The sequence below is a fragment of the Electrona antarctica genome (assembly GCF_951216825.1).
Source record: "Electrona antarctica genome assembly, chromosome: 9".
Taxonomy (NCBI): domain Eukaryota; kingdom Metazoa; phylum Chordata; class Actinopteri; order Myctophiformes; family Myctophidae; genus Electrona; species Electrona antarctica.
In genome coordinates, this window is record NC_136790.1 from 23,191,949 (window position 1) to 23,216,778 (window position 24,830).

Here is a 24,830-nt window from a genome sequence, read left to right on the forward strand (position 1 = left end):
TCGATCTCTTCAAGTGTGTGGGAATCTAGGCTCTGAGAACACTGCACGACCTGCAGTCACAGTTGACCTCCTTGACAGCCGCAGTTAATCAATTAAACGGCCATCTCTTTTGTGGGACTTGAGGATGAAACAGCTTTCCCTGAGTGCTGATATTCTGCACACTAATGCATTCAAATGCATGACATGAAGAGATGAGTGTGAACTAGCCCGTAGTAATGTTTTCTCGCCACGAGCAATTTCACAAATCTTACTGACATTAACATTAACTTTTAACTATTTTAACTACTATAAGTCACATTTAAGATTCTAAATGTGACTTTTATCCACCCCCAACACTTGATTATTTTCACCTGAACTTTTCTTTAAGCCCTTCAGCAGCCATGTGTGGGATTGAGTACAGTGGCCTTTTTCTATGACAAATGTATGGTCTTCTGCCCTCCCGTTAACTTGTGCCTCTACTTCTCTAACGCTCCACGTCATCATGGCTAGATTGAATATTCATAAAGGACTTGTCCGATTTCAGCTGACACATGGGCTGCGGCATATGCTCGACATACTGTAAGCATGAAATGTGCATTACCATGGTCATTATTTCCTGTCACAGTGATGCAGAGGAAAGCATGTTCATAAGGACTTTTAATGGACGGCACCCCCAAGTGGCTGTCAGATTACATGTGATCTACAGGGTCCTCTGCACAGATGACAGGTTACTGAATGACAGCCAGCAGCTGCTATAAATATAACCTATATACTAGTATACTGTACATTGCTGTTTGCATGAAAATGTAATAATGAAATGGTATGGTTGGTAATCGTCCTTAATCAGACTTGCCTGGAGGTGGTCTTAGTAATTAGAACTGCCCTAGCTACAAATTCATCCTCTGATAGTTTGAGATGGAAGCAAATTTATGTGATATTGCATGCAATCATCAAATCATTCCAACTTATTTTTAGTGCTAATTGCTACACATGACTCTCTAGCACCATCTGTTGAGCAAACCATACATTTATAGTCAGTCATAAATATTGAATATACTTAATTCCCATAAGACACTATAGATAGAAACATCAAGGTGAACCATGTCACCAGCTGCCACCCCTCTTTATATAACTCTTAGTGTATGCTGTTTTTTTTGGTGACGTGACGATCACATATAAAGACGTAAGGTCGAGGTTTCAAATCAGTGTTGCCAAACGGCAACAATCAATGTGATTTTGGTTGTGTAAAACAAGGTTGCAATGGGGATGATAAAGCTGTTCAATCAGTTTCAAAGAAATGTTTCCTCTTATGAATGTTTAAGCAAGTAAAATATGTGCCGTTTAAATATCTCTAAGTTAAGACTTAAGACTTCCAGGCCTAATAAGTATTTTAATTCAGAATGAAATCAATCTGATTGATGATTCCTATTAAAAGTATGGAACTGCATCAAATGCTTGCCACCACACAACACAGTAACAATTGCATGAGAATATACTACTCCTGCAATTATTAAATGGGAGGAAGCTATTCAGATGCTCCCAGAATCTAGTAAACATCAAGTATTTGGAAAAAGCACTGCGTAATTCACCTCTAGGAAACTCAGAGGAAGACTTAGGTGAGGCTAATTACTGTCTCTCAACTCACTGCTGTTTTGACTGATGAAATGCAGTAGCATTGAAAGGGTGGTTGTTATTGCCTATAAAATATTTAAAAGAAAATCTGTGTGCGTAGTGCCGCTCTGGGTTAGTTCTTTTCAAGTGTTGTGACAACTTGTCATCCATTTAACGGGTTATAAAACATACCACCCCTTCAAACAGAATCAGAATCATTTGAGTTATTCCGATTTGAGTCGGTCAAATTAAACATTTTTATTCTGATTGGGCTTGAAATCAGTAAAAATGGTTAAACCCCAAAACCTTCTGTATCAGAGAATAACAAAAAATGTGCTGTCTCACAGATGACTGATGTTTGCATCCAATTGTCAAGCACATTTTGGACCGATTATAAATTTCAACATTTAGTGTTTTGTGATTCAAACCCATGTGTCCTGCATACTAAGTTTATACCACACATCCAAGAGGCCATTCTTACTTTGCCTGGGGAATTACTAACATACCTATAATTGTCTTGGTGATGAAGAGGGAATTGTATTTACTTGTTTTCATTCCGCTTTTCTAATGTCTTACATCATAATTTACATGAGACGCATAAGTCTGAGTTCACTCAGTTTATTTCTCAAAAAAAAATTGTAAAACAAAACATGGTAGACCAACAAATAAGCAAACATACTTACAGAATATTGTCAAATAAAAGCATGCTTGTTCTTTTCACATTAAACAGTATGTCTAAAAACAATGTCTCAATTTGGAAATAAAAATACAAAAATCTGACTGTATGAAAGGGTTCTGAAAATGACTCTGAAATAAATACAGAAACAGTTGAAGGAATGCCACAATGATGGCATACCTACATCAATGACTGTGCATCAAAGTTTGAAAATCTGACATTTCAACCCTCCCGAAAAAACGATTTCTTGTTATGGTGACAGCAGATGTCCTCCAGAGGCAATTACTGTTCATGGTATCCAAAGAACGCAGAAAGCGGTTGGATTTTATCTGTCGGGTCGCATCATGCCAGGCCTGATTGGCATCATCATAGGTCTGGGAGGGCGCATCATGTGTGGGGGCCCTGGCATCATAGACATGTGGCCCATTTGGCCCATTTGGCCCATTGGCGGCCTCATACCTGCATGATTGATGTTGGAGAAATACGTGTTATTATGGCATGTATGGTAAATAACTAAGCAGAAAGTACACAAGTAATATTTACATAATCCATTCATATAATTGGTGTAAACATGAAATTCCTAGGCTGAAACATAATATCATCATCAGTTTGCTTAACCCATTTATGTCTTCTAAATCCATGTTTCTATGTCAGTGGTTCTCAAACATGTCAAGGACCCCCAAATATATACTGCATATGTAATTGGCCGCCGACCCTCATCTGAAAATATGTTGTTCCAGGGACCCCCAGAGGCAAAGATTTGAGTTAAAAATGTTCGTTCTGAAAGAATATATATTCAAAGGTTTGTAGCAGTGCCACATTTTCACGATTTTTCAAAAATAGCAGATCTACAAGCTCGTAGCGCTAGCTTAAGTATAACATAATGCTTAAAACACCAAAAGGGGTTCCCGTTCTGAATGGGTTAACCCATTTAGGCCTGACGTTGAAGTAAAAAACAAGTCTTCTGAAAGAATATATATTCAAAGATTTGTGCTGCATTTTCACGATAAAAAAAAAATAGCAGACCTACAAGCCACTCGGTGGCGCACTATGAGCTTGTAGATCTGCTACTTTTTCAATAGCTAAAGTATAACAAAATGCTTAGTTAAAACACCAAAAGGGGTTCCCGTTGGTGGGATAAAATAGACCTTTTAAGTAAAGTACCATTACTTCTAAGAGTGTGCACCCTCGGTGTGCTCAAGCAAGGTGACGGTCACAGAGAGACAGAAAGATTTCTATATAGTGTCTGAAAAAGTAGAGACACGTCAGAATTCTCCATGACAGAACGAGCCTTCTGTCCTGCTTCCAGGGGTGCCCCGACTGACGAGCTGATATGGAGCGAATCTGATTCGTGATATAACAGGTCGTATTTATGTTCTCATATATATGTACTCATATTCAAATGCTGTTCTTATTCAGGGGAATGCCCCCATGTAATCAATAAATATAGTGCCAGTCTAAGGCTAATCGGTACCACTGAGTTCTGGCTTTATTAAACAGTGGAATGATTTTAAAAGATGAAATCTTTGGGTAGTGGGTAATCTCTGTGTTTGTATATGCCTCCGGACCTTAGGAAAAACAAGAACACCCACGGACGTGTAGCATCACCGTCCAGAATGGGTTAAGGAACCATCTAGCAGGAATCAACTAATGTATTTTCTTCTAGTCAAATCCAAGAAAGCTGTATCTGACCTGGGACACCAGGCATCATTCCATGTATCTGACCTGGGCCACCAGGCATCATTCCATGAGGTGGAGGTCCCATCATGGGCATCATAGGAGGACCTCCCATCGGGGGTGTTGGGAGCATTCCTGGACGTGGAGGAGCACCTGTGGGTCAAAGTTCATTTTGGAGAAATTACGTATTGAAACAAACACTTTTAAAATTGATTAAAGGGGAGACACCGACTTTTCAGCACACACACACACACACACACACACACACACACACACACACACACACACACACACACACACACACACACACACACACACACACACACACACACACACACACACACACACACACACACACACACACACACACACACACACACACACACACACACACACACACACACACACACACACACACACACACACACACACACACACACACACACACACACACACACGGTGTGGGCGCAAAGACTCACCTGGGGGAGGGGCACCAGGGAATGGTGTGGGCGGAATCTTTCCCTGCTGGAAAGCTGCCGCTGTGGAGTTAAGTAAAAGGAACACATCAATAGGGAAAATAATACCACACAAAAGAAAAAACATCCGAAGACGTATCATCTAAATACAGGAAAGCATGGATGTGTTATGCAAGTGGGGCAAGTATTGACCTTTACCGTGGGTAGAGGTGACTATTATGAGATGCATTACATTGTTTATACATTATTTTACTTTGTGCCATTGTGTTTCTAATTACCATAACATTTAATTATTTCTAGTACATTAAATATTGCAGAAGTGGTGACATATTGCATATCCCTTGCGACATATTAGTAATTGACCCCATTCCCAGGCCTATTACTCCAGTGTTTTATCAATGCATCAAAAATGACTCGGGTGAAGGCGCCATGTGACAAAAAGAACAGATCTACAAGCTAACATGTCACAGTGGCGTGCAACATGTTGTTAGCTTGTAGATCTGACATTTTTGGACATGTGACATCTTGTATACATTAAGCCTCCCTCAGCAGCTTGTGCAGCACTACATTTTACCATGTTACATATTTCACATAAACAAGGACGTGCTTTATGAACAATATCAATAGACAAAAACTATGTTTACATCCATTATCCAAACATTTTCTAAAACACTTTATTCATTCAAACCCTTTTCCAGGCCTGGAAAACAGTTTCTCATTTCAAAATATTTCCAGGGAAACCTGTATTAAGCTCTCAACACCAATATGAAATACAGTACATTAAATATTGGTGTTGAGGTGCCTAATGGACATGGGCAGTAATTTATCTTAATGTTTCAGCTTGCACTTGTGGACCAAATTACTTTTGCCATAAGGTGAAAGCTGGAACTCTGTGTGAAGAGTGTGGGTTGGGTCAGACCATAATTTGTGCCTGTCTGAGCGAGGACAAGACTGCTCATAAATTGTCTGGAACTATGGGTGGTTTTTGACCCCCAAAAATTTCAGAGCAGTCTGTACCAGACGGCTGATTTGAGTCTTCAGCTGCACTGTCAGTGTAACGTACCATACTGTAAATCTCTGCTCTCTAGTAGTGTGCCTGAGTTAATATCAATACATGAACATCTCTAAAACATACACTTCTCCAAGTCTGTGTAAAAAGTACAGTTGCTGGTGAGGGGTTCCCGTCCAGAAGGGTTAGAACAGCAAAAGGGGTTCCCACACAGAATGGGTTAGAGACGGTCAACATTTCCAGCTGAGTACATTGTCAGTGTGCACACCAAGATAATAGATATCTGTAATAGACCCAAGTGACGGGCCGGCAGCTCTGTTGATCATCAATACTGGCCTGGGGTCACCCGTATGATTATCTATTCTTGTATAAGAACAGAAGTATACCAGTAGTAGTGTAATCTACTACATAGCACAGATGTGGGCAACGATGCTTTTTTTTGATGGACCAGTCAAACCAGTCAGATAATGAGTAGATCAAGAACAACCATTCACACTGTTGGATACAACAATCGAAACCCAATGAATAATAGGGAGGTGGGTGTTGCACTGTTGGGTAGTGAGTTTTGCAATTTGCATGTGTTAAGAGACGCAGGACACATACCCAGCAACAGCACCTCTTTGCGGCTGGGGAAAAGAGTCGTCGCTCAAATATTTTACAACTTCTACAATTTTGTAGACATTTGTTTTAGTGTGTGGAGAGCCATACATTAGATGAATGCGGAGTCAAAGGGAAGTTGTACCCTACTAAATAAATGACCAAAAAGCAAATAACCCGGAATACAGGTTGATCATGGAAATATACTGAACCACAGTCAGTTTGTTTTCTAGCATCTTCAAGGAACTTGGCGTTTACATGTAGACAATTATGAGAGTATTGGAAAATCAACCGTGGCATATTTTTCTTACTTGTTTTATCAATGAGGCTCTGGGCCTGCTCTTCCATCCATTTCTGATAGTAGTCTTTCACATTTTCTTTATGTTTTCGACCACTGCAGTGGGTCTTCCTTACCGATGGCTAGAAAAGAGACAGAATAAGAATGAGGCTTCTTATTAGATCAAAATATAATGTATATAATATGACCTGTCCTATTCTATGCCACCTATTTTATTGTATGAATCATGTGTGAAAATGTAAATAAATCTTACCGAATCATGTGTAAGGTAGGTGTCACAGTAGTCACAATAAAATCTGTGGAAATATTAGGTTTAAGACAGACAGGTTACACATTGAGGGTACCACAAACAAACACATTGATTTAAATACTTGATTACAGTACGTATTTTGTGGTATGTGGAGCTATGGTGTTTAGATTTCAGCTAGCCTTGGAAGACTATCATAAATGTATTTTATCTATTTTGCATAGATACAAAAGGTAAGAGTCGGGTTTGATAAAAAATACATCTATATGATTAGCCTTGATCCAAGGCTAGATTCCAGCCAAGAAGCTAAATCGACTGCTGCTAGAAATGTAGATAGATATCACAGGCATGTGCTCAGAATCAGATACCTTTTTGAATGAAGACATAACAATAACATCAACATACACGAGTAAACAAGGCCTATATTTGCTTCTTTGTTGAAATTTTGACATTATTCTCGCCACAGCCTTATAATCTATGCATCTAAGCAGACCCTTTAATCCAGAGCGATTTACAAATGTTTATTGAACTACAGTGAAGAAAAACAAGGTACAAATCAGTGATCACATACATAGTTGCAGAGACAGTGGACCTAACCCCTTTACAAGGTAAACAATGAACCTTGGCAACATGTTATCTACATTTCTAAAACACATTAACATCTGTGGTCGAAAAAACAAACAAACGTAGCAATGTAAAAGTACGAGGACAAGTTTGACCAATAGGAAAAACGTCTTAAAGTAGAGGGCTCCAAAGAAATTTAATTAAACCGAAATGGGGGATGTATGTATGCAGCTAACGTAAGATATCCATTCAATTCTATCCCAGCAAATAGACGGATCCAAACCAATAACCAAAACGCTCGACTAATAACATAGCTATAACTATTTTATTACATTTAGCAATTCCTTGGATACGACAAGTAAAGTACACGAAAAACGGAATCTAGTGTGGGACGCCAGGGAGGTTAGGTCGACCATAAAACAATGTTTGTACTTACTTCGGCATGTTTCCAGTTGATAATGAGGAGCCGAGAAAAGACGGTGCTAGGATAGAGACTGAACTGGCGCGAAGCTCCGCCCCCCCAGTATTCATGTCAGTGGAAGTTGCTCAGTGGCGTTTTGAAGCACCCGGAAGACTGCCGGAAGTCCCTCCTCCGGACCTCAAATTTGAGGTCCGGGGTGACGTTGGCGTGATGGTCCTACGTCACGACACAATGTTAAAGCCCAGCTGCACGGGGTTTCCCGGTCATGAATCCACGGGTCCGCCTGTAGTCCCTCCTCCTACCACTAGGGCCCAGAGCTTCAACGTTGAATAGCCTCACTAGCCCCTTTGCTCTCCTACGAAAGCGCGGTTCCGGTGTTTCAAATAATCCCCCCGACTAGCTTTTAGGCTTGGGCATTGTTAGTTCCGCCCGCAATGTAGCTCTCGTAACGCGAGTTCAAAATGAGCTTGATTGATTGGAGAATTACACTTACAGTACATTTCAAGCACAACTCAATACAAGATAACAAGACTGTTAAGTTAACTGTGGACGACACGACACCATAAAGCATTACACTTGTTTACAATAGGGTCCACCATGTTCAATTCATCATAAAGCCATTATTAATATGTGCTACATACATAAATAATGTAATTTGTAATGTATCTAACTGTAGTGCGATTATTTTACTGTGCAATATATCCTTTCCCCCGTATAATGAGAACAAATAAGGAAAAAAACATAAACATTGCAATTAGTTTATAGTAATCAAATAGCACCTACAATATTTGTATTGGTAGATATAGACAAGACATGTTTAGTAATACCCGTATATTGCAACCATATCTATGCATGCAACCCATAATAGAGTAATGCAACCCGAATGCAACTTTTCATTCATTGATAACCAATGAAAAGGCGGCTTCCAGTAGCAACAGATGACGTTTAGGGTCACGTGGTAACGATGCCTTTGGTCGAATGTTCTGCTCTCGCCCCATGGCCCGCAGTGACGATCGCTCCGGTTGGTTGGTTGGTCGTTAAGGCAACCGCTTATTTTAAGTGTTAGTGTATATGTTTACTCGGCTAATAGGCAAATCTCCCTCTCACAGAGATATGCATATTTTATCAAGCAGGTAAACGTTGTAGGCAGCCAACATAGTAGATTTGTTACACATTTTGACCATGATTTTAAGTATCCCCTGGCCTGGCGTCACTGGTTGGTTGCCTAACAGGCAGCCAAATGCCAAATAGCCAATCAGAGCGGAGCCGTGTCTCCGGTGGATGGGATGTAGATCGTACCCATGCGTATTGAGCTTGTTGTTGTTGGGTATGGTTGTTATGGCTGGACATGGACAAGGCCTCGGACTGAACTGACAAGAGGAGCTCCCTCCGCCTGGTGTCGTGGACCACGGGGACGGACACCGCCCGCCATGGAGGGCATGGACATGGACGTGGACGCGGAGCTCATGCAGAGGTTCAGCTGCATGGGCACCACGGACAAGGACGTCCTCATCTCGGAGTTCCAGAGGCTGCTGGGCTTCCAGCTCAACCCGGCAGGCTGCGCCTTCTTCCTGGACATGACCAACTGGTGAGTGCGGGGATGGGACGCGGGGCCTGCTAGCCAGCAACATTACGCTAAACCCCCCCCCCCAGACATCTCATCTATAATCTGTCCCGTGGCCAACAACACAGACTAGAACTAAAGATAAAGTAGATCTTGTGTCGGGTCAGTGTTTATTGATGCACGTCGACGCAGGCTTTACGGTGGTTTATTTTATGCATGGGAATCACGGTTAAGGTAAATCTGGCGTGGGGGCGAAAGTGAAACTGCAAAGTTTGTCCTCCTTTTGGATGTGAGATTGAAAATAATAATTGGCCTAATAATAATTTAAAAAAATCAACCTAACTAACGCAGGAAAGCTAAATTAACCAGCTCGCTGGCGTAAACAGAGGAGCTACCAATGTAGATGATGTGCCATCTTGCACAATAGAATGCAAGCAAGAGTAATCCATTCATCTAAACTGGTAAACTCTGGTGCTCCAAACACAACGGAAATCACCCAGAGTGATGACATAATAGCCAGAGTGGTGATCTTTGGACAGCTCACAGAAAGAGGGTCTCCGTCACGATATTGCGTGTAAATCAGTTATCATCAGTGGCTGAAACCAAACAGTGGTCACATGTGTCAAATGTCATAATAGCTCTCTCTCAGGCTGATCAGAGTACCCATGCCCTGTACAATGACTGGTTCTGTTCAGTGAGTGAAAAAATGTATAGCCACACACTCATAGCTGCCAATGCATACGTTTTAATGAGGACACAGAGACACCAACGTTTCGGACAGATAATACTGCCTTCTTCAGGGCGAAGAAGTCACTCAGTATTAACTTTCCTGTTGGCTGGCACCTCACAAGGACCGGTGTGCTGTGCATCCTTTTTGCTTATAGTGGTTCTGTTCAGTACCACACAACTCATCTGCCCTTTTCTTTTTGTATTGGAACAGGAACCTCCAAGCTGCTATCGGTGCATATTATGACTTTGAAAGTCCCAATGTAAATGCGCCATCGATGTCCTTCGTTGAGGATGTGACGATCGGGGAAGGGGAGTCTGTTCCCCCAGATACACACTTCACAAAGACCTGGAGAATACAAAACACAGGTGAGGTGCTTCATCTTTCTGCATCTTTTTGTACACGGCACTGGGTCTCAATGTGGGTTCCATAGACCCACCGTGGTCCGCTAGACTAGAGACTGTACGAGACTTTGCAGACTTAAATTAATACTCAGAATTTTCCCAGAGATAAAAAGATGGATCAAATGTGGGACCTTGATGTAATGTATATCATACTGAGGGTCCTTGAATTAAAATAAATAAATAATTGAAAATCACTGTTTTATAGCAATAGCATTCTGAATAATAGTGATGTGTGCATGCTTGCAGATACTGTTATGTGATTGATTGTTTTTGGCCTGTGTCTTAACTGCACTATATTGCAGGTGCTGAATCCTGGCCTCCCGGGGTTTGTCTTAAGTACATCGGAGGAGACCAGTTTGGCCATGTGAACATGGTCATGGTGAAGTCTCTCGACCCACAGGAGATCTTCGACGTGAGCGTGCAGATGCGTAGTCCCACAGCTCCGGGCATGTACCAGGGCCAGTGGAGGATGTGTACAGCCACCGGGTTATTTTACGGAGGTAGGACATCAGCAAGGAGTATGCTAATAATAAAGAATAGGTTGGAAAAGTACAAATTAGTTCTTTAGTGTTGAAATGATTAATCGTAGAGTGTGGTCCATGAAGGTATTGCATGTGGTCCCTGCCCATGCATTTAGTAATGTAGGAAAGTGATTATTATTATTATTTTACTTGACGGTCGCGACCACTAGTTGAGAGAAACAGCACACTAAATGACCAGATGACTTATGATGACGTGTCAGTGTTTAGTTACTCAGGTCAACACATTTCTGCCGAAAAAGGGAGTTAGATAGAATCTCAAGAAGGGAAGGTGTACCTGGTACTGATTTCCTGGTTGAGTCATCATTATTAGGAATGTGCCCATGTAATCAAATGCGTCTGTTCGCTTATACGTTACAATCAGTATATGCGTTAACATGAGTTTAATATAGAAGGTTAAGAGAACGGAAAGGTTAAATGTGGGATAGGAATAGAAAACGCTTGATTTAATTTGTTCTGTGTAGAATCTATTGAAAAATAGCAGATCTACAAGCTCATAGCGTGCCACCGAGTGGTGCGCTACGAGCTTGTAGGTCTGCTATTTTTGAAAAATCGAAGAACGACTGACATAGGAAACATAGCTTTTTCAGAAAACTGTCAGGATGTAGAAGACATTTTTAGAATCTGATCTCAGGCCTAAATGGGTTAAAGTTTTTGACCCCATATCCAACACATAACCCACCAATAGAGGGTATGCGCGTGACATGATTGACATCATCATTATACCTGGAAGTGCAGCGGGAATGCCTACTGAGTGGCAAAAAACTATACTTTCTGGCCTTTACAGCCCATACATCCAAACAGAAAGTCCTATTTGATTGCATGAAATGACTTAAAACAACATTAAATTCACTGTGTCACTCACTTTGCCACTCAATCTGCCATTCACTTTATGCATGCGCATACCCTCTATAGACATTATTGACACAGCAGCAGATCTTTTAAGGTCTGTATAATAATAATAAACACACAAACATGTGCACGCACACACAACAGTGGTGCTCTAGTTGATTCTTAGTCAGGGTGGTGGTCCCTGGTGTAGTTGATTGTTGAACAGAAAATCGTATTAATCAAATTAAAACTGAGTAATTAAATAATTTGCGTTCTATTACAAAAGTGATTATTAAGGGATTTTTACTTGTGGTTGCCAAATGAATCCATAGATGAACTGAATAATAAGGAAATCAACAGATTAATCAGAAACAAATGTATATCACACCCACCCAATTGTTGACCAATCACACTGTCTGAACCCATACGAACAGTACAGTGAAGAAGTTCTTATTGACATCATTTGTAGTTATAACTACCCTTTGCGAGCTAGTTCGGATGTCAGACGGTAAGCACGTAGCCCCCTTTAAAAATACTACCCAAATAATATTTTGTATTTTAATTTTTGCTGGTTGTGTTTTTTATTTTAACAGTGTACTTGTTCTAAATTAATTTGCCAATATATCAAATCAATGCTTTTTTGGGTGAGCTTACTTATCTCTGCAAAAGCCATCACTCGTCTTTTTGGTAAATGTAGTAAGTTGTGTCTTGAGAGCCAATCCTGCCTCACCCGAAAATGGATACTTCACAGTACACTTAACACTTTTGACAAGAACAATTCACACAACACCCCCCCAAAGGAAAATAAAAATATGCAAGGGAACTGACAAACAAAAACCTGCTTTAAAATGTATATTATTTATTATACAAATGCATACATTATCAACTGCAGTGGCATCTTCACTGTTGGAGGAAGTAAAAGTGAAAAGTCATTTACTTGTTTAGTTGCACCAACATTGTTCTTGTGAAGCACTTTTGTTCTTGAAGGTGAAGCATTTATAGAGAGTAAGTCCATTTAGCCCAAGGGGACAACTACCTGCTGAACGAGTATCAGAATTTTCAGATATTTGGGACCAGCCCTAGTAATCTGAGATCAGATGTATTTACCATCTTCTATAACTGTATTCTTTTCCATTTATTACACTATTGCAATTTCACCAATTATTTCCAATTCATCCTTTATCCAAATCCAACTATGCCTAGTTAATCTTGTATTGTTTTTATTTTTTTTACTACTTGCAATTGGAGATGGCCATGGCAAACACTGGTTACATGCAAGTGTCAGTACTGACCCAGAAGAACAACTTAGTAATAGGCTAGAATAGGTGTCACATGCTCTAAGAGTCTTTGTCTTTAGTTCATGCATTTTACATTACATTATATATAAACTTCTATTTTAGAGCTTAATAAGATTTTCACCCAGACTGATCTGCATATGAGCTTTTCTGGGAATCTGGCCGACGCGGCATTGTGCCGCGTGGGTGGAGCTTCATTTCCATCCACCAGCTGTCTAAAAACCCGGAAGAGACCCCGGCAGACCGCTTCTTTTGGCCGCGCATGGAATCTTAGGTCTGCTTACACCGATTGAGGGACTCAACATTGCATGTTTCATGAATCCTATGTGTTTTTGTAGTCTCTTTGCTCAATAAGAAAAGTAAGAAGAATTTAAGAAAGGTATTGGGACTGAATCCCGTAGTTTTGTTTCTTTTCTTTTGATTGTTATAAAACTTCAAATATGTTCTTATGATTTTGTCAAACTCAATTGGTAAGTATACCTAATTACAATAAATAGAATTAAATAACTATTTTGGCTGTAATCTGTTTTATTTTCTCATTTGGGGCTCTCAACCCCTCCAGTTCTTGACACAATGAATGTATGCCAAAGCCAAACCTGTGATTTCTCAGGGCGGGTTCACGCTGCCTTTTCGTGCATTCTGTTGGCACTGGCCGTAGATCGCAGCCTATGGTAACGGGAGGGAATGTGTTAATATACTGTAGTTGGCTCATATGGTTCCTCTGCATTTCCCCGACAGATGTGATCTGGGTGATTCTGAGCGTGGAGGTAGGAGGTCTCCTTGGCGTGACCCAGCAGCTGTCCTCCTTTGAGACTGAGTTCAACACGCAGCCCCACCGCAACGTGCAGGGAGACTTCAACCCATTCGCCTCGCCGCAGAAGAACAAGCATGATGCCACAGACAGCGGCTTGAAAGACCCCGGAGGAGCCTGGGAAGGCACGCCGGAGCCAATCCAACAAGATCAAAACGGACTGACACACAGTGCTGTAAATAGGGCATCAAATGGCCTCCAAACCAATCTGTCAGTAGTCACGTACAGTCAGGTATGTATGCATGCTTTCACAAATTGCTGACTGAATCCAAACTCATTGCTTCACTTTAGGTAAAAAAGTTTTGTGGTGAGAGAAAGGGCTGTTATCAAAAGGTCACAGGTTAGATCCCTCCAAAAGCCAGCGCTGGCGATCAAATTGCTTCTGTGAGAGAAATCCAGCACCTTAAACTGTTTCTACACTCAAATGATGCATTATACATGGGGAGTCGGGGGCCCAACCCTATTTGTGTGCCTTTACAAAAACATTTACATTAAACAATTAAATTAATAAAATAAAAGTGAAATAATGAAAGACACATGGGTCGATTCATTGACATTGACCATGGCAGTCTAGGCGCAAATGTTTAACGCAAATGTTAAAAAACTGGACAAATTGTGTTAAGCCATCATAGGCAGACTGGGGTTCAAAATTGCTGGTTGTGGTTAGACTTGATGGCTGCTGTAGTTGGAACACTAAACGATGGATACATCTGTCCTAGGAAATTTCTACTGTGATCATCATTATGTATCGAAAGCCAATTGTGGACACCGGTTGGGAGTTTCAATGGGACTTTCGGCTGAAATACGTTAGTGGCAAGTCCAGATAGTTCTCTGGCAAGGCTTTTGTTGCAGTCAACTATGAGGGACATTGTTGCAATTAAATTACCCGGGAAACACCTTTTTCTAGCATGATCAAAGGTCCTTTACCCCATCTAGTTCAAAGGTTAGTCTGCTGTTAGTTTCCGCCCACTAGAACGGTTCACATTATACATACAGTAGTAATTTTGAAACTAGAATATCCGTCCTTAATCTTGACATTTTAGAAATGGCTTTCAAAATGGAAATGTACAAGAGAAGAGACTGTTCCAGGCAGTCATTCATGGCAGTGAATGTTGACACACAATATTGTTCCTATAATGAGTTTTGTTTTGTGATGTATTAGGCAGGAATGTGACAATTTATGTTGACTCAACTACAGAGTTCTGTCCAATTAACCCGAAAAGTAGAAATGAAAACAATCTAGCTATATATTTAAAACGTTTTAATAGCCCATACAATATAGTTGTAAAAACTGTTACTGTTTTCCAAAATAGCAATTCAAGTCAAGAGTTTCATTTTCTCAAGTTGTGTGCTGTCAACTTCACATAGGTCGGGTCGTGTGGGACGATTTTGACAAACTAGCTGACAGAAAATAATCATGGATCCTACCTGAAAGCCCCCCATAACTCCGGGCAATGTATTAATAGTGCCCATTCAGTGCCAGTGTGCCACTGCTCCATGGAAAGCACAAAAGTGCAAATGTTCAGTGACAAAAAACATACCACAACGAAGTGGGGACTAAATGAATATATTCATCCCCATCATTCCTATCATAGTTTAGGCTTTGTTCATCATTCGTGTAAGGGTTATTTTCTGCCTGACTTGTTATACTGGTTATACTGGATTGTTCACCAAAAATGGTTAAGCCTGATTCATAGTTCGTCGCACAACGGTGTAGTGTCGTGCATCGAAAACTGCGAAACTACAAGGTGCGATACTCGATGATAAATTGTATATCTATATTCTGTGGTACCTTGGCAGCAGTTTAGGGTGCTCTTTACAGGTGCTGGTTAAAGGTATATTCAGTGATTTGACTTAATTCAAATATCACTTATTTTTTCTTTTTTTCTGGATAATCCTCCCTACTATAGAGTGTGCTGACCATATAAGGAGTTCCTCCCTGTCCCCAATGAGCCCCTGGTTTCAGTTTTGGTGGCGGGTGGCAAAACCGTCATCCAATCAGGATGAGAGGGGCCTTCCTCCAATCATGATCGAGTGGGGGCGGGCCTTGGTGCACATGCTGTTGGCCTGTTGCACTTCCCCCCACTGTAGAGCGTGCATGTGCACATTTTGTTACTGGGGCGGACTGGGTGGTTTTCCAAATCACCCAAATCACTGAATGCTCCTTTAAAGCAATATAATACATTCAAGAAGAAACCATTCAACTGAAAGGCTTGAGACATGTTGAAAGGCATTCCATGGCTTTAATTCCTTACGTTGGCGAGTGCTTTTGTTACGGCATACTTCTACCCACAAAGGTGTACCTGCATCCTTAACTGCGAGTTTTCTTTAACCTGAAGTCTATCATTCTATCCTCTCAAATGCATTTGAAAAAATCACACCCGTGTGAAGTGAGTGGTGCAACTCCGTGTGGGGGTCCCCGGGGGGTCCCCGGAAGTTCCAGACCCACAGGAACGCGGCCAGGGGGGCGGGCAGAATCCGGAGGGCCGCCCCACGTCCGAAACGGTTGAGAAATGACAGTTACCGTGTGGGGGTCCCTCTACTGTACCCTCTACTGTACTGTCACTGTACTGTACTGTACTGGCACACCCGAAAATCATATATATATATATATATATACAGTAGGGCTGACCTTCGATCACGCTTTTGATGATCGACGCTTCGAAACGAATCACGATCGCTCGTCGACGCTTCGTCATCCGACGGGGACGGGGGGGGGGGGGCTGCGCGACGAGCAGTGACGCACAATGAATTAACGCCAGGGCTCCACCGGACGCGGTGCGTCTCCGTCGTGTGCGTCAAAAAACGCACCGGTTCAATTTTAATGCACGCGTTAATGTCACGCGGGCAGTGGAGCCACCCTTCATTGATTAAAAAGGGAACATTCCCTAACGGTGACGCGACGCTGACGCGCCCGGTGGAGCCCCGGTGTAAAATAAATAAAACAACGATATAGCAGAGAGAAACGCATGCTTGGATTGGTCTCAATTATTTTATTTAACAATAAGCAACAATTGTTGCTTTGACCCAATAAACATCCGACCGTAACAAGTCAACATTAAATAAAACTGCCTGACACAGGCATTACCTCTCAAATAAAAAATATATAATCCAAAGCAGCACAGGACGAACAGCATTTTGCATTTATAACTGAAATAAACTCAGAGGCTTCGTGGAAACAGCACACGCAAGTGTAAAGGAAAGGCATTTTCCTGATCTTGCCGTAAAATTAACTGAAATAAAGCGTCATTTAATCGAGGCTTTATGACAGCAGCGAGACAAGTGCTTGCTGCGAGGCGCACGCAATCAGAGCTGCCTGGGAGAAATGCGAGGCCCTGTGCTTTAATAATTAATTAATTAATATCCAAAACTATACAAAGATTATCACATTTCTATCTATAAGGACAAACATATGAAAGCCTTTTGAAATGTGTAGGCCTGTAGGTTACTGAATTGCAGGTGCTGCCAAATGCCAGTCAGTTGCGCAAATATAGGTCAGATCAATTAGCCGAGCGGAGCAGCTTCTCACTGACCAGCTCTTCTTAAAGTTTACTTAGCCTACTTTAATAATATGACATAGTGTTGGATCTCCATCCTCCAGACAAACAAACCTTGGATTATAATTGGATTATGCCTATAATTCTTCTTTCTTCAAACCAGCACGAGCCACAACAAGGTAAGAAACTATATAATGATTCACTGTTTGCACAGCACCCAGGCAGGTATTCTTAATCGCGTCGCATTCCCATCAATGACAAAACCAAATGAGAGCTGTTTTGGTTTGTGACATGACGTGCTATTAAAGGGTAGTTCGCTACCGTTTAGGGGCTGGGAGCAGCCCCCAAACGGGAGCGGATCTACCCTTTTATAGAACGAACGTACCGATATGCTGTGAGCTTAGCCTGTTGCTAACGTGACCCCCCTCCTCTCTCTCTCTCTGCATCTCTCTCTCTCTCTGCCTCTCTCTCTCTAACGCAACTCTCTAACGCGACTCTCTCTCTCTCTCTCTCTCTCTCCCCCGTTGAAGTTGCAATAGTTGGATCACTGCAGTGCATTTAGCTCCCCTCTTGTATTTTAAAATGTAACCAAACTTTTCCACCCGTTCCACCCACGGCGCAAGTTACCATGAACGTGAGCCCACCCTGGCCCAGTCAGTTTAGAGTTTATTTGTCCAGTCTAACTTCGAAGAGAGGGGGAGAAAGAAAAACAACAAAAGATAGCCTACTTTGCATCCCTTGTGCATGCAAATTTATGTTAGTCGCAAACTACAGCAAGCCGCCTTTGTTTTAAATTGTCCCCCATTCGCACGTCGGCAAAGCCGTTCACACCTATGGCTGGAGATGCGCGTTTTCAATACCGGCGGCCCCGTCTCACCGTGCTGCGCGCATCACGTGATTAAATAAAATGTGGATTGGTGCGGGGCGTACTTGAGTGAGGGGGGAGGGGGGAGAGGGGAGGAGGCGTTGCGAGGTCTGCGAGGCGCCAGCATGCAGTATGGCTCGCGGACCAAATGGGGCCGGCTCGCGGACCAAAAGCGCTTTTTTTTTAATGACTATTCGATTTTTTTTCTTCAAGATCGATTCCCGTGCATATCGATCGATCGTCGATTAATCGATTTTTTGGGGTCAGCCCTAATATACAGTTAATATGTGTGTGTTAGGTTGCGCACAGGTGGTGAAAAACAGCCATGCTGTTTTCATGCTCATACCCAGCCAGCCACCCAGCCAGCCACACACACATAGCTCTGTAAGGGAGTGGTTGCACCACTCAAAAAAACTCTGCCAGTCATTGTTTAGTTAGATATTGTCCCTGGCTCCAGTCAAATGTATTGTTTTAATTAAGACAGCTACACCTTTGTGGACCTCCATTCGTAACAGCAGCAATGCTTTATTTTGACTTTCATTAATACAACATTTTTTTTTTTGCATGTCCCAAGCAGTATCGCTCAGTGGAGCTATAGGCCATTTTCAATTTATCTTTAACCCCAATTGTTTTCAGTTCAGTGTACTGTGGCATAACTGTCCTCCTCATTACATAACTGCAAGACATGAATGAATTAAATTAACTGTCTAATTAGACAGTAACAAACACTTATTACTCTCAAGTGAGAGCAGAAATTGGTGTGAGACAATTTATACAAAAACAGTAAAACACCATTATAATTTACTTGGGACAGTATACATGGATGTACAGGTCTCATAGAGTGTAACCTAACATTGCATGTCATGCATTGAGTGGAAATCCATAAGCTTTATGTCTGTTTTTCTCTAAAGATGGCAGCCCATCTAGTATCTAATCTGGTGCGCCGCCGCCTTCTTCAAATAACTATATTGACATTGTCAGCCAATCAGCCAGTCAATTACCTACATGATGAGGTGTAGAAGAGATCGATAATATAGGCGTGTACTATACAATAAAAATTAGGCAGATTACCTCAGTCTTATTATGCAAGTAAGAGACATCTTGGTAGTATATTCAAATAAAGGCAGAAAAAGGCCCAAAATAGCGTCCAAAAAAGGACTGACATGGCGAGAGGCCTCAGTAGCCTGGCTATAGAAACTATCCCTTGATCTTTTTATAGATCAAGAAGCAATATATTTTTATATGCTTTTTTTTCTATATATATATATATATATATATATATATATATATATATATATATATATATATATATATATATATTACAACGAATCCCTACTTTATACTTTGTTGTACAACTCACCTCGGATGTGTTCGGCTATCCACACACCACCCATTGCAGAACACACACTGTAGTAGAGGGCAGTGCAGTTCCCATTCCAGGTGAAGATGTAACTTATCAGGATGCTCTCTGTGGTACAAATATGTACTTGTGGCTCATGCTGAAATAATTACTGCCATCTGAGGCAGTATAGACGGCATTGACGGCTTTTTCACCATGTGCGTGTGTGACACTGACACTACTGCTACACCGGTGAGCACGCAGCCATACCGGATCATTCTTGGGGCGTGCTGCCTCCTGGAGTCAACCATCAGCTCCTTGGCCTTGTTGACATGAGTGCGAGACTGCGAGGATGTTCTCATGCCACCATTGTGATGTGCTAGTAACACACTCGATACTTGAACATAGATTTAGAAGTTAGAACAAAGTTGAATTAATTGAAATACATTGTAACTTTAAACCAGAAAGCTTGTAGTGAATGTGTATTTAGCACAGTACTTTGATATTATGAGAAGAGTAAAACGACTGTATGCAGAGGAAAGAAACACCCCTTTAATCTGTCTTTTATGCCAAATACATTCCCTCTTTTTGTTTCCAGGGTATTCATGGACCCTATCCGTTTGGACAGAGCTAGAACGACAAAGACTCCCAATGCCCTCCCCTGCCACTCAGCCCGGGAGTCTGTGAAATGCAGGGGAGTCTGAAATGGGGGTGGGGGGCATGGGGGTGGGGTGGGAGGGGCTGTTGTTTTATATTGACTTTCGACAACCCTCTCTCGCTCTGTCTCTCCTTTGTGACCCTCAAATCCCCCTCTCCCACCCCTCCACACACAGACACACAAACTATGACGAGGACACAGAACGGACTACATTCGCTCCCACAAAACGTCCTCTGCCCGGCACCGAACACTCTGATTCGCATGTGTGAATGCTTCATTTTAAAGAGTGCTATACATCCTTACAAAAAAGAAAATAAATGTTAGATGGCAATTTTCTTATTTCCACTGTCAAACACACCTAACTGAAGGCAGATATCCACACTAGAAAAAAACAACGTGCATACGCAACTTTATTTCCACAATCTCGGACAGCTGAATACTCGTGGCATGAGCAACACTCACTCCAGAGTTCCTGCAAAGGTTTGGAAATTATGGCTAAAATGTTGCAAATGAAGTGGATAATTCCAAGCTCTGGAGAAGTATTAGACATTTACAAAACCCATGTAAAAGTTTGGTCATGATGGCTGCACATACTAGAGTGATTTTTTTTTTATCATGACAGCATACTGCGATGTTGTCCTAACAAAGACACAGTGATTTGACTTACTTGACCCACCCTATAGTCCAGCTACTATCAACAACATATCAAATCAGTCACCAGCCACTGCTGGTCAAGACGTGATCTAGAAACCCATGTCTAGGAATCAGTGTCTTTCCCCAAAGATCAAACAGCCCATGTTGTCAAGTAACCGCATCTGGAGGTACTCTGCTGTCCCTGTGTGAGGTTTTTACTTTTGGGTGGATTTTCCACTTAATCTATTCAGTAATAGCCGATCTGCAAGCTCACAATGCACATTGTGAGCTTGTAGATGTGCTGTCTTTGAGAACTTTTTAAAATATATATTTTTAAAAGGTTTGAGCATTTTTGCCCATAATGACATGCCCAAAATAGGGATGCCAGGTTGTAAGTGGTTAAATAGGTGGGCTGATGAGTTTCGCAAAAGGAATGTGTGAGTGTGAGCAAGAGAGGTGTGAGGGAGTTGAACAAGCTATCTTCTTCTGCCTGGTGTATGATCATTTTAGTTTATGAATGACTGTCTAGATGTAACTCAAACGTGCGTGTGCAATGCATGTGTGGTCTGGTTTCCTGTCGATTTAAATTGACATGTATGTATACTGCTTGGGTAAGGGTGTCTCCACAAACATGAACTAAGGGAGAGCAGTATTTTCAGTTTCATAATATGTAATCATCTGATTCACCAAAAATAAATACCGGTAAGTAAATAGAAATCTCCCAATACAGCCAGCAGATGGTGCTAATAATCAAATTACCAAATCAGTCACATTTCCCCCCTCCCCGTGTCAGTACTATCCTCAATACTATATAATGTGGTGTGTTTGTGTTCTGTTCTTGGAAACGCTGCCTGAATGTTAGGCTTGATGGGTTTTGTGTCGGTATTACCAATACAGAAATTGCAGATGTTTCGCTACTGTTATTTGCACAATGCTGTATGCCACTTATGATGTTTAGAAGTGGTAACCTAAAAAAAAAGAAAAAAAGAATGATGCCAGCATTTTCCAATGAGTTTGAGCGCATCATTTGTTTGTGTGTCTCTTATTTTCTGCACCAGAGTACCAAAGTTCTTTGAAAACCATTTGGGGATGTTTGATTTTTCACAAATTGACAAATTTCTACAGAAGAACACACGTTGTCACGAGTCACATTGTGAAATTAATTATGAATGGAAATCAGTCATGTTCTTGTTTACACATTTGGGATGCATGTGTTTGAGGATGAACTAACTAATTACTGTCATTAGAATCAATGTATTTTCGGCATCGATGTACAATAGGAATGTTGATTGGCCGCAATAGGGTTGTGGAATCTTTTTTTATTATTAATTATATTTTAAATCGGGTAATCTAATTTGCCAGATCAATATGAAAGGGAATTGTGTTTATGTCATGTTCGGCATTGAATTCTCCTGATGTCTCATTGGGATCACCACCATAAACAGTAAATTAGTTATGCTCGAGTTATCTGGCCCCCAACCAACACACCCCTATGTTAAACCACTGAACCCCTATACTTTGCTGTCCGTATTCCCAAGGACTCTATACTAGGCCCGCTCCTAGACGAAAATAGACCATTACAAGTAGCGCTGCGATGAGTTGCAAACTTGTATATTGACTTATTTTCTGAAAATGGTCCCCCCCAGATTAGTGATGCTAGGGTTTAAGTGTCACCAGCATCCTGTGCTTCACAACTGCTGTATTTGTTACCTGACAGCCCTCTTCTTCCTCCCAAACAGTATACACTGTTCTGCCTTGCTTTTTTCTTTTAAAAATGAAGAGTTACTGTCTTCTTTTGTCTGTGCATACGTGCAGTAGCGTGTGTATGCCGGGTGTCTGTCCGTATGTATGTGTGTGTACACAGGCCTGTGTGTGCGATGGAGAGGGATTCCTTTGAATTTTGTCATTTTTATTTTGCTGGAATTCATTGATTAGTTTGTGACTATGTTCCGGTTTGAGATGGGTGGCATGACGAGAATATGAGCTGAGAGTTTACATAGAGTCCGAAGATAGCACATTTATCTGAAGAGGAAATGTCCATTGAAAAAGCCTTTTTTTCCCCCCTGTATGTATAAATAAAACATTTGTATGATTAAATTAACACTGAAACAATGTGTATGTGTGTAATATGGTCAGTCTTGAACAAAGACTAATAGGAAAGATGGAAAGAATGTGATTTGGTTATTAGTGACAAGTGTAAACAGGTTGAAATGTTTTCCTTTCGTTAACTTCTGAGACATTTGTGGGATCTTTCAACAAGGCCCACACTGTAGGTTACACTTCACACCATTTATTGTCTTGTTAAGCACATAACATAGTTGACCGCAAACAGACAATCTAAAGGCTCACAACATGACGTGCTGTTGTGAGCTTGTAGATCTACTGTTTTTGCAGAATGTTCGCCCCAGATAGGGATTATATGAGGTTAATATAGAACTGACCGAAATATAACAATGATACATAGAACATTAGGCAATGCCATGAAACCATTATGGAAAAATAGAATGACCTTGAAGTGTCTTACAGGGAAACATTTCTTCAATGTAGTATACCATAATTCAGAAAATATATCACCATTGGCTCGTTATGTTTATGGGTTAGGATTATCTGGAACTATAACCACAGGTTCTGACATGTTCATAATTTGCATGTTTTTTTTTGTTTTTTTTTAAGGATGGGACATTCAGGTTGACTGACTCATTCAAATTGGTTTAATGTGAATAGCTCACCTGTATCATACACATACACATGACGTTTAGAAGATTTAGAACACTTTCCTGCAGTCTTTGTGTGTAATATGTGGTTGTAGATATTTTACATTTGAGCAGTGTCCATGATGTCATGGACACTAGCTGGGCTCAGTTACTTCCTGGACTACATCTTCATTGGAGAGAAGGGCTGGGGAGAGCGGTGGTTTGCTCTTCACCGCGGCTCAGTAAATGGTGCTTTTATATAGCGCCTTTATCCAAGGCGCTTTACATAGATTGTGCATTACATTCATCCATTCACACACACATTCATACACCGATTGCGGCGGAAGCCATGCAAGGTACCAACCAGCACATCGGGAGCAATTTGGGGTTCATTGTCTTGCCCAAGGACACTTCGACATGTAGACAGGAGGAGCCGGGATTCGAACCGCCGACCCATGGATCATTGGACGACCTGCTCTACCTCTTGAGCCACAGTCGCCCCTGACATCATGTTGTAGTTCGGTGGTCACCTCACCACCGAAAATATTAGACTATATGAATAACGCTTAACACAGCCCTCCCTCTATCCACAAGGAGGAGCAGTGCACCAAAGCAATATGGGAATTGTAGTCCAGGAAGGAAGTAAGCCCAGTGTACTGCTAAAATCAAAAATATCTAAAACCACATATTACACACATAAAGACCCCAGGAAAGTGTTCCAAATCTTCTAAATTACCCTTTTAGCGATAAGGATTGTGTTCCAATCTGTAAGCAAGCAGGTAATGCATCGTTGTTTTCATGGAAAGCATGCGATTGTCCGTTATCTATTTGGTACAGTAGCTTATGGAAAGGATTGTGAATGTGTACATAGTGCCTTTACAACTCTAAGACCCAAGTATACAGAGAACTGAGACTGAGAATACATCCTTCGTAACATGTGTTCTTGCTTGTGCAATGTGCATTCATTGGCACATGTACTGTAAATGATAAGTAAACAGCCACATTTAACGTTTTGTCATGGGAAATTAAATACATTATATACAGCAAAATTAAGTAAAAAGTTTTTGTTTTTATTTTGTCCTTTTTATCCAGTACAAGCATTTATGTTAATTGTGTGATGTCAGGGTATTGTTTAGCAAGAGCAGATGCCACTTTCTCACAAATGCTGGATGGATCTCTTCTTGGATTTAATCTCTTCATTTATTACTACACAATACACATACCGGTAAATATAAATGTAAATTTAAACTTTGCCTGTAGGGATAAATGACGATGTTTTAATTGAAATAAACTAGATTGATGCTTGGCTTATTCTCAGATAGTAAAGGCCTCAAGAGAGAGAGTACAGTGGCACATGTGTATGTGTGTTTATATGTGCATGCATGGCTGCGTGCGATGCAATGCAAGGTGATAATTGAG

General features: G+C 41.2%; 2 protein-coding genes across 3 annotated transcripts; one reads left to right on the top strand and one right to left on the bottom strand.

Moving 5' to 3' along the window:
* Positions 1-2,192: 2,192 nt before the first annotated feature.
* Positions 2,193-7,685, bottom strand: snrpc (small nuclear ribonucleoprotein polypeptide C). 2 transcript variants are annotated; one of them, XM_079509221.1, is made up of 6 exons: positions 7,571-7,685; positions 6,577-6,619; positions 6,337-6,445; positions 4,423-4,482; positions 3,992-4,096; positions 2,193-2,725 (listed from the first exon to the last, which is right to left on the bottom strand). In XM_079509221.1, exons 1-6 carry the CDS (start codon positions 7,663-7,665, stop codon positions 2,592-2,594), a joined length of 546 nt encoding a protein of 181 aa, XP_079365347.1. In that variant the 5' UTR covers positions 7,666-7,685; the 3' UTR covers positions 2,193-2,591. The 2 variants fall into 2 exon arrangements, with proteins under 2 accessions (XP_079365347.1, XP_079365346.1); XM_079509220.1 differs by having other exon boundaries at positions 3,959-4,096.
* Positions 7,686-8,543: 858 nt separating this feature from the next.
* ilrun (inflammation and lipid regulator with UBA-like and NBR1-like domains) lies at positions 8,544-22,830 on the top strand. Its single transcript, XM_079509219.1, has 5 exons — positions 8,544-9,143; positions 10,060-10,214; positions 10,553-10,750; positions 13,654-13,958; positions 20,026-22,830. Exons 1-5 carry the CDS (start codon positions 8,857-8,859, stop codon positions 20,059-20,061), a joined length of 981 nt encoding a protein of 326 aa, XP_079365345.1. The 5' UTR covers positions 8,544-8,856; the 3' UTR covers positions 20,062-22,830.
* Positions 22,831-24,830: the final 2,000 nt, after the last annotated feature.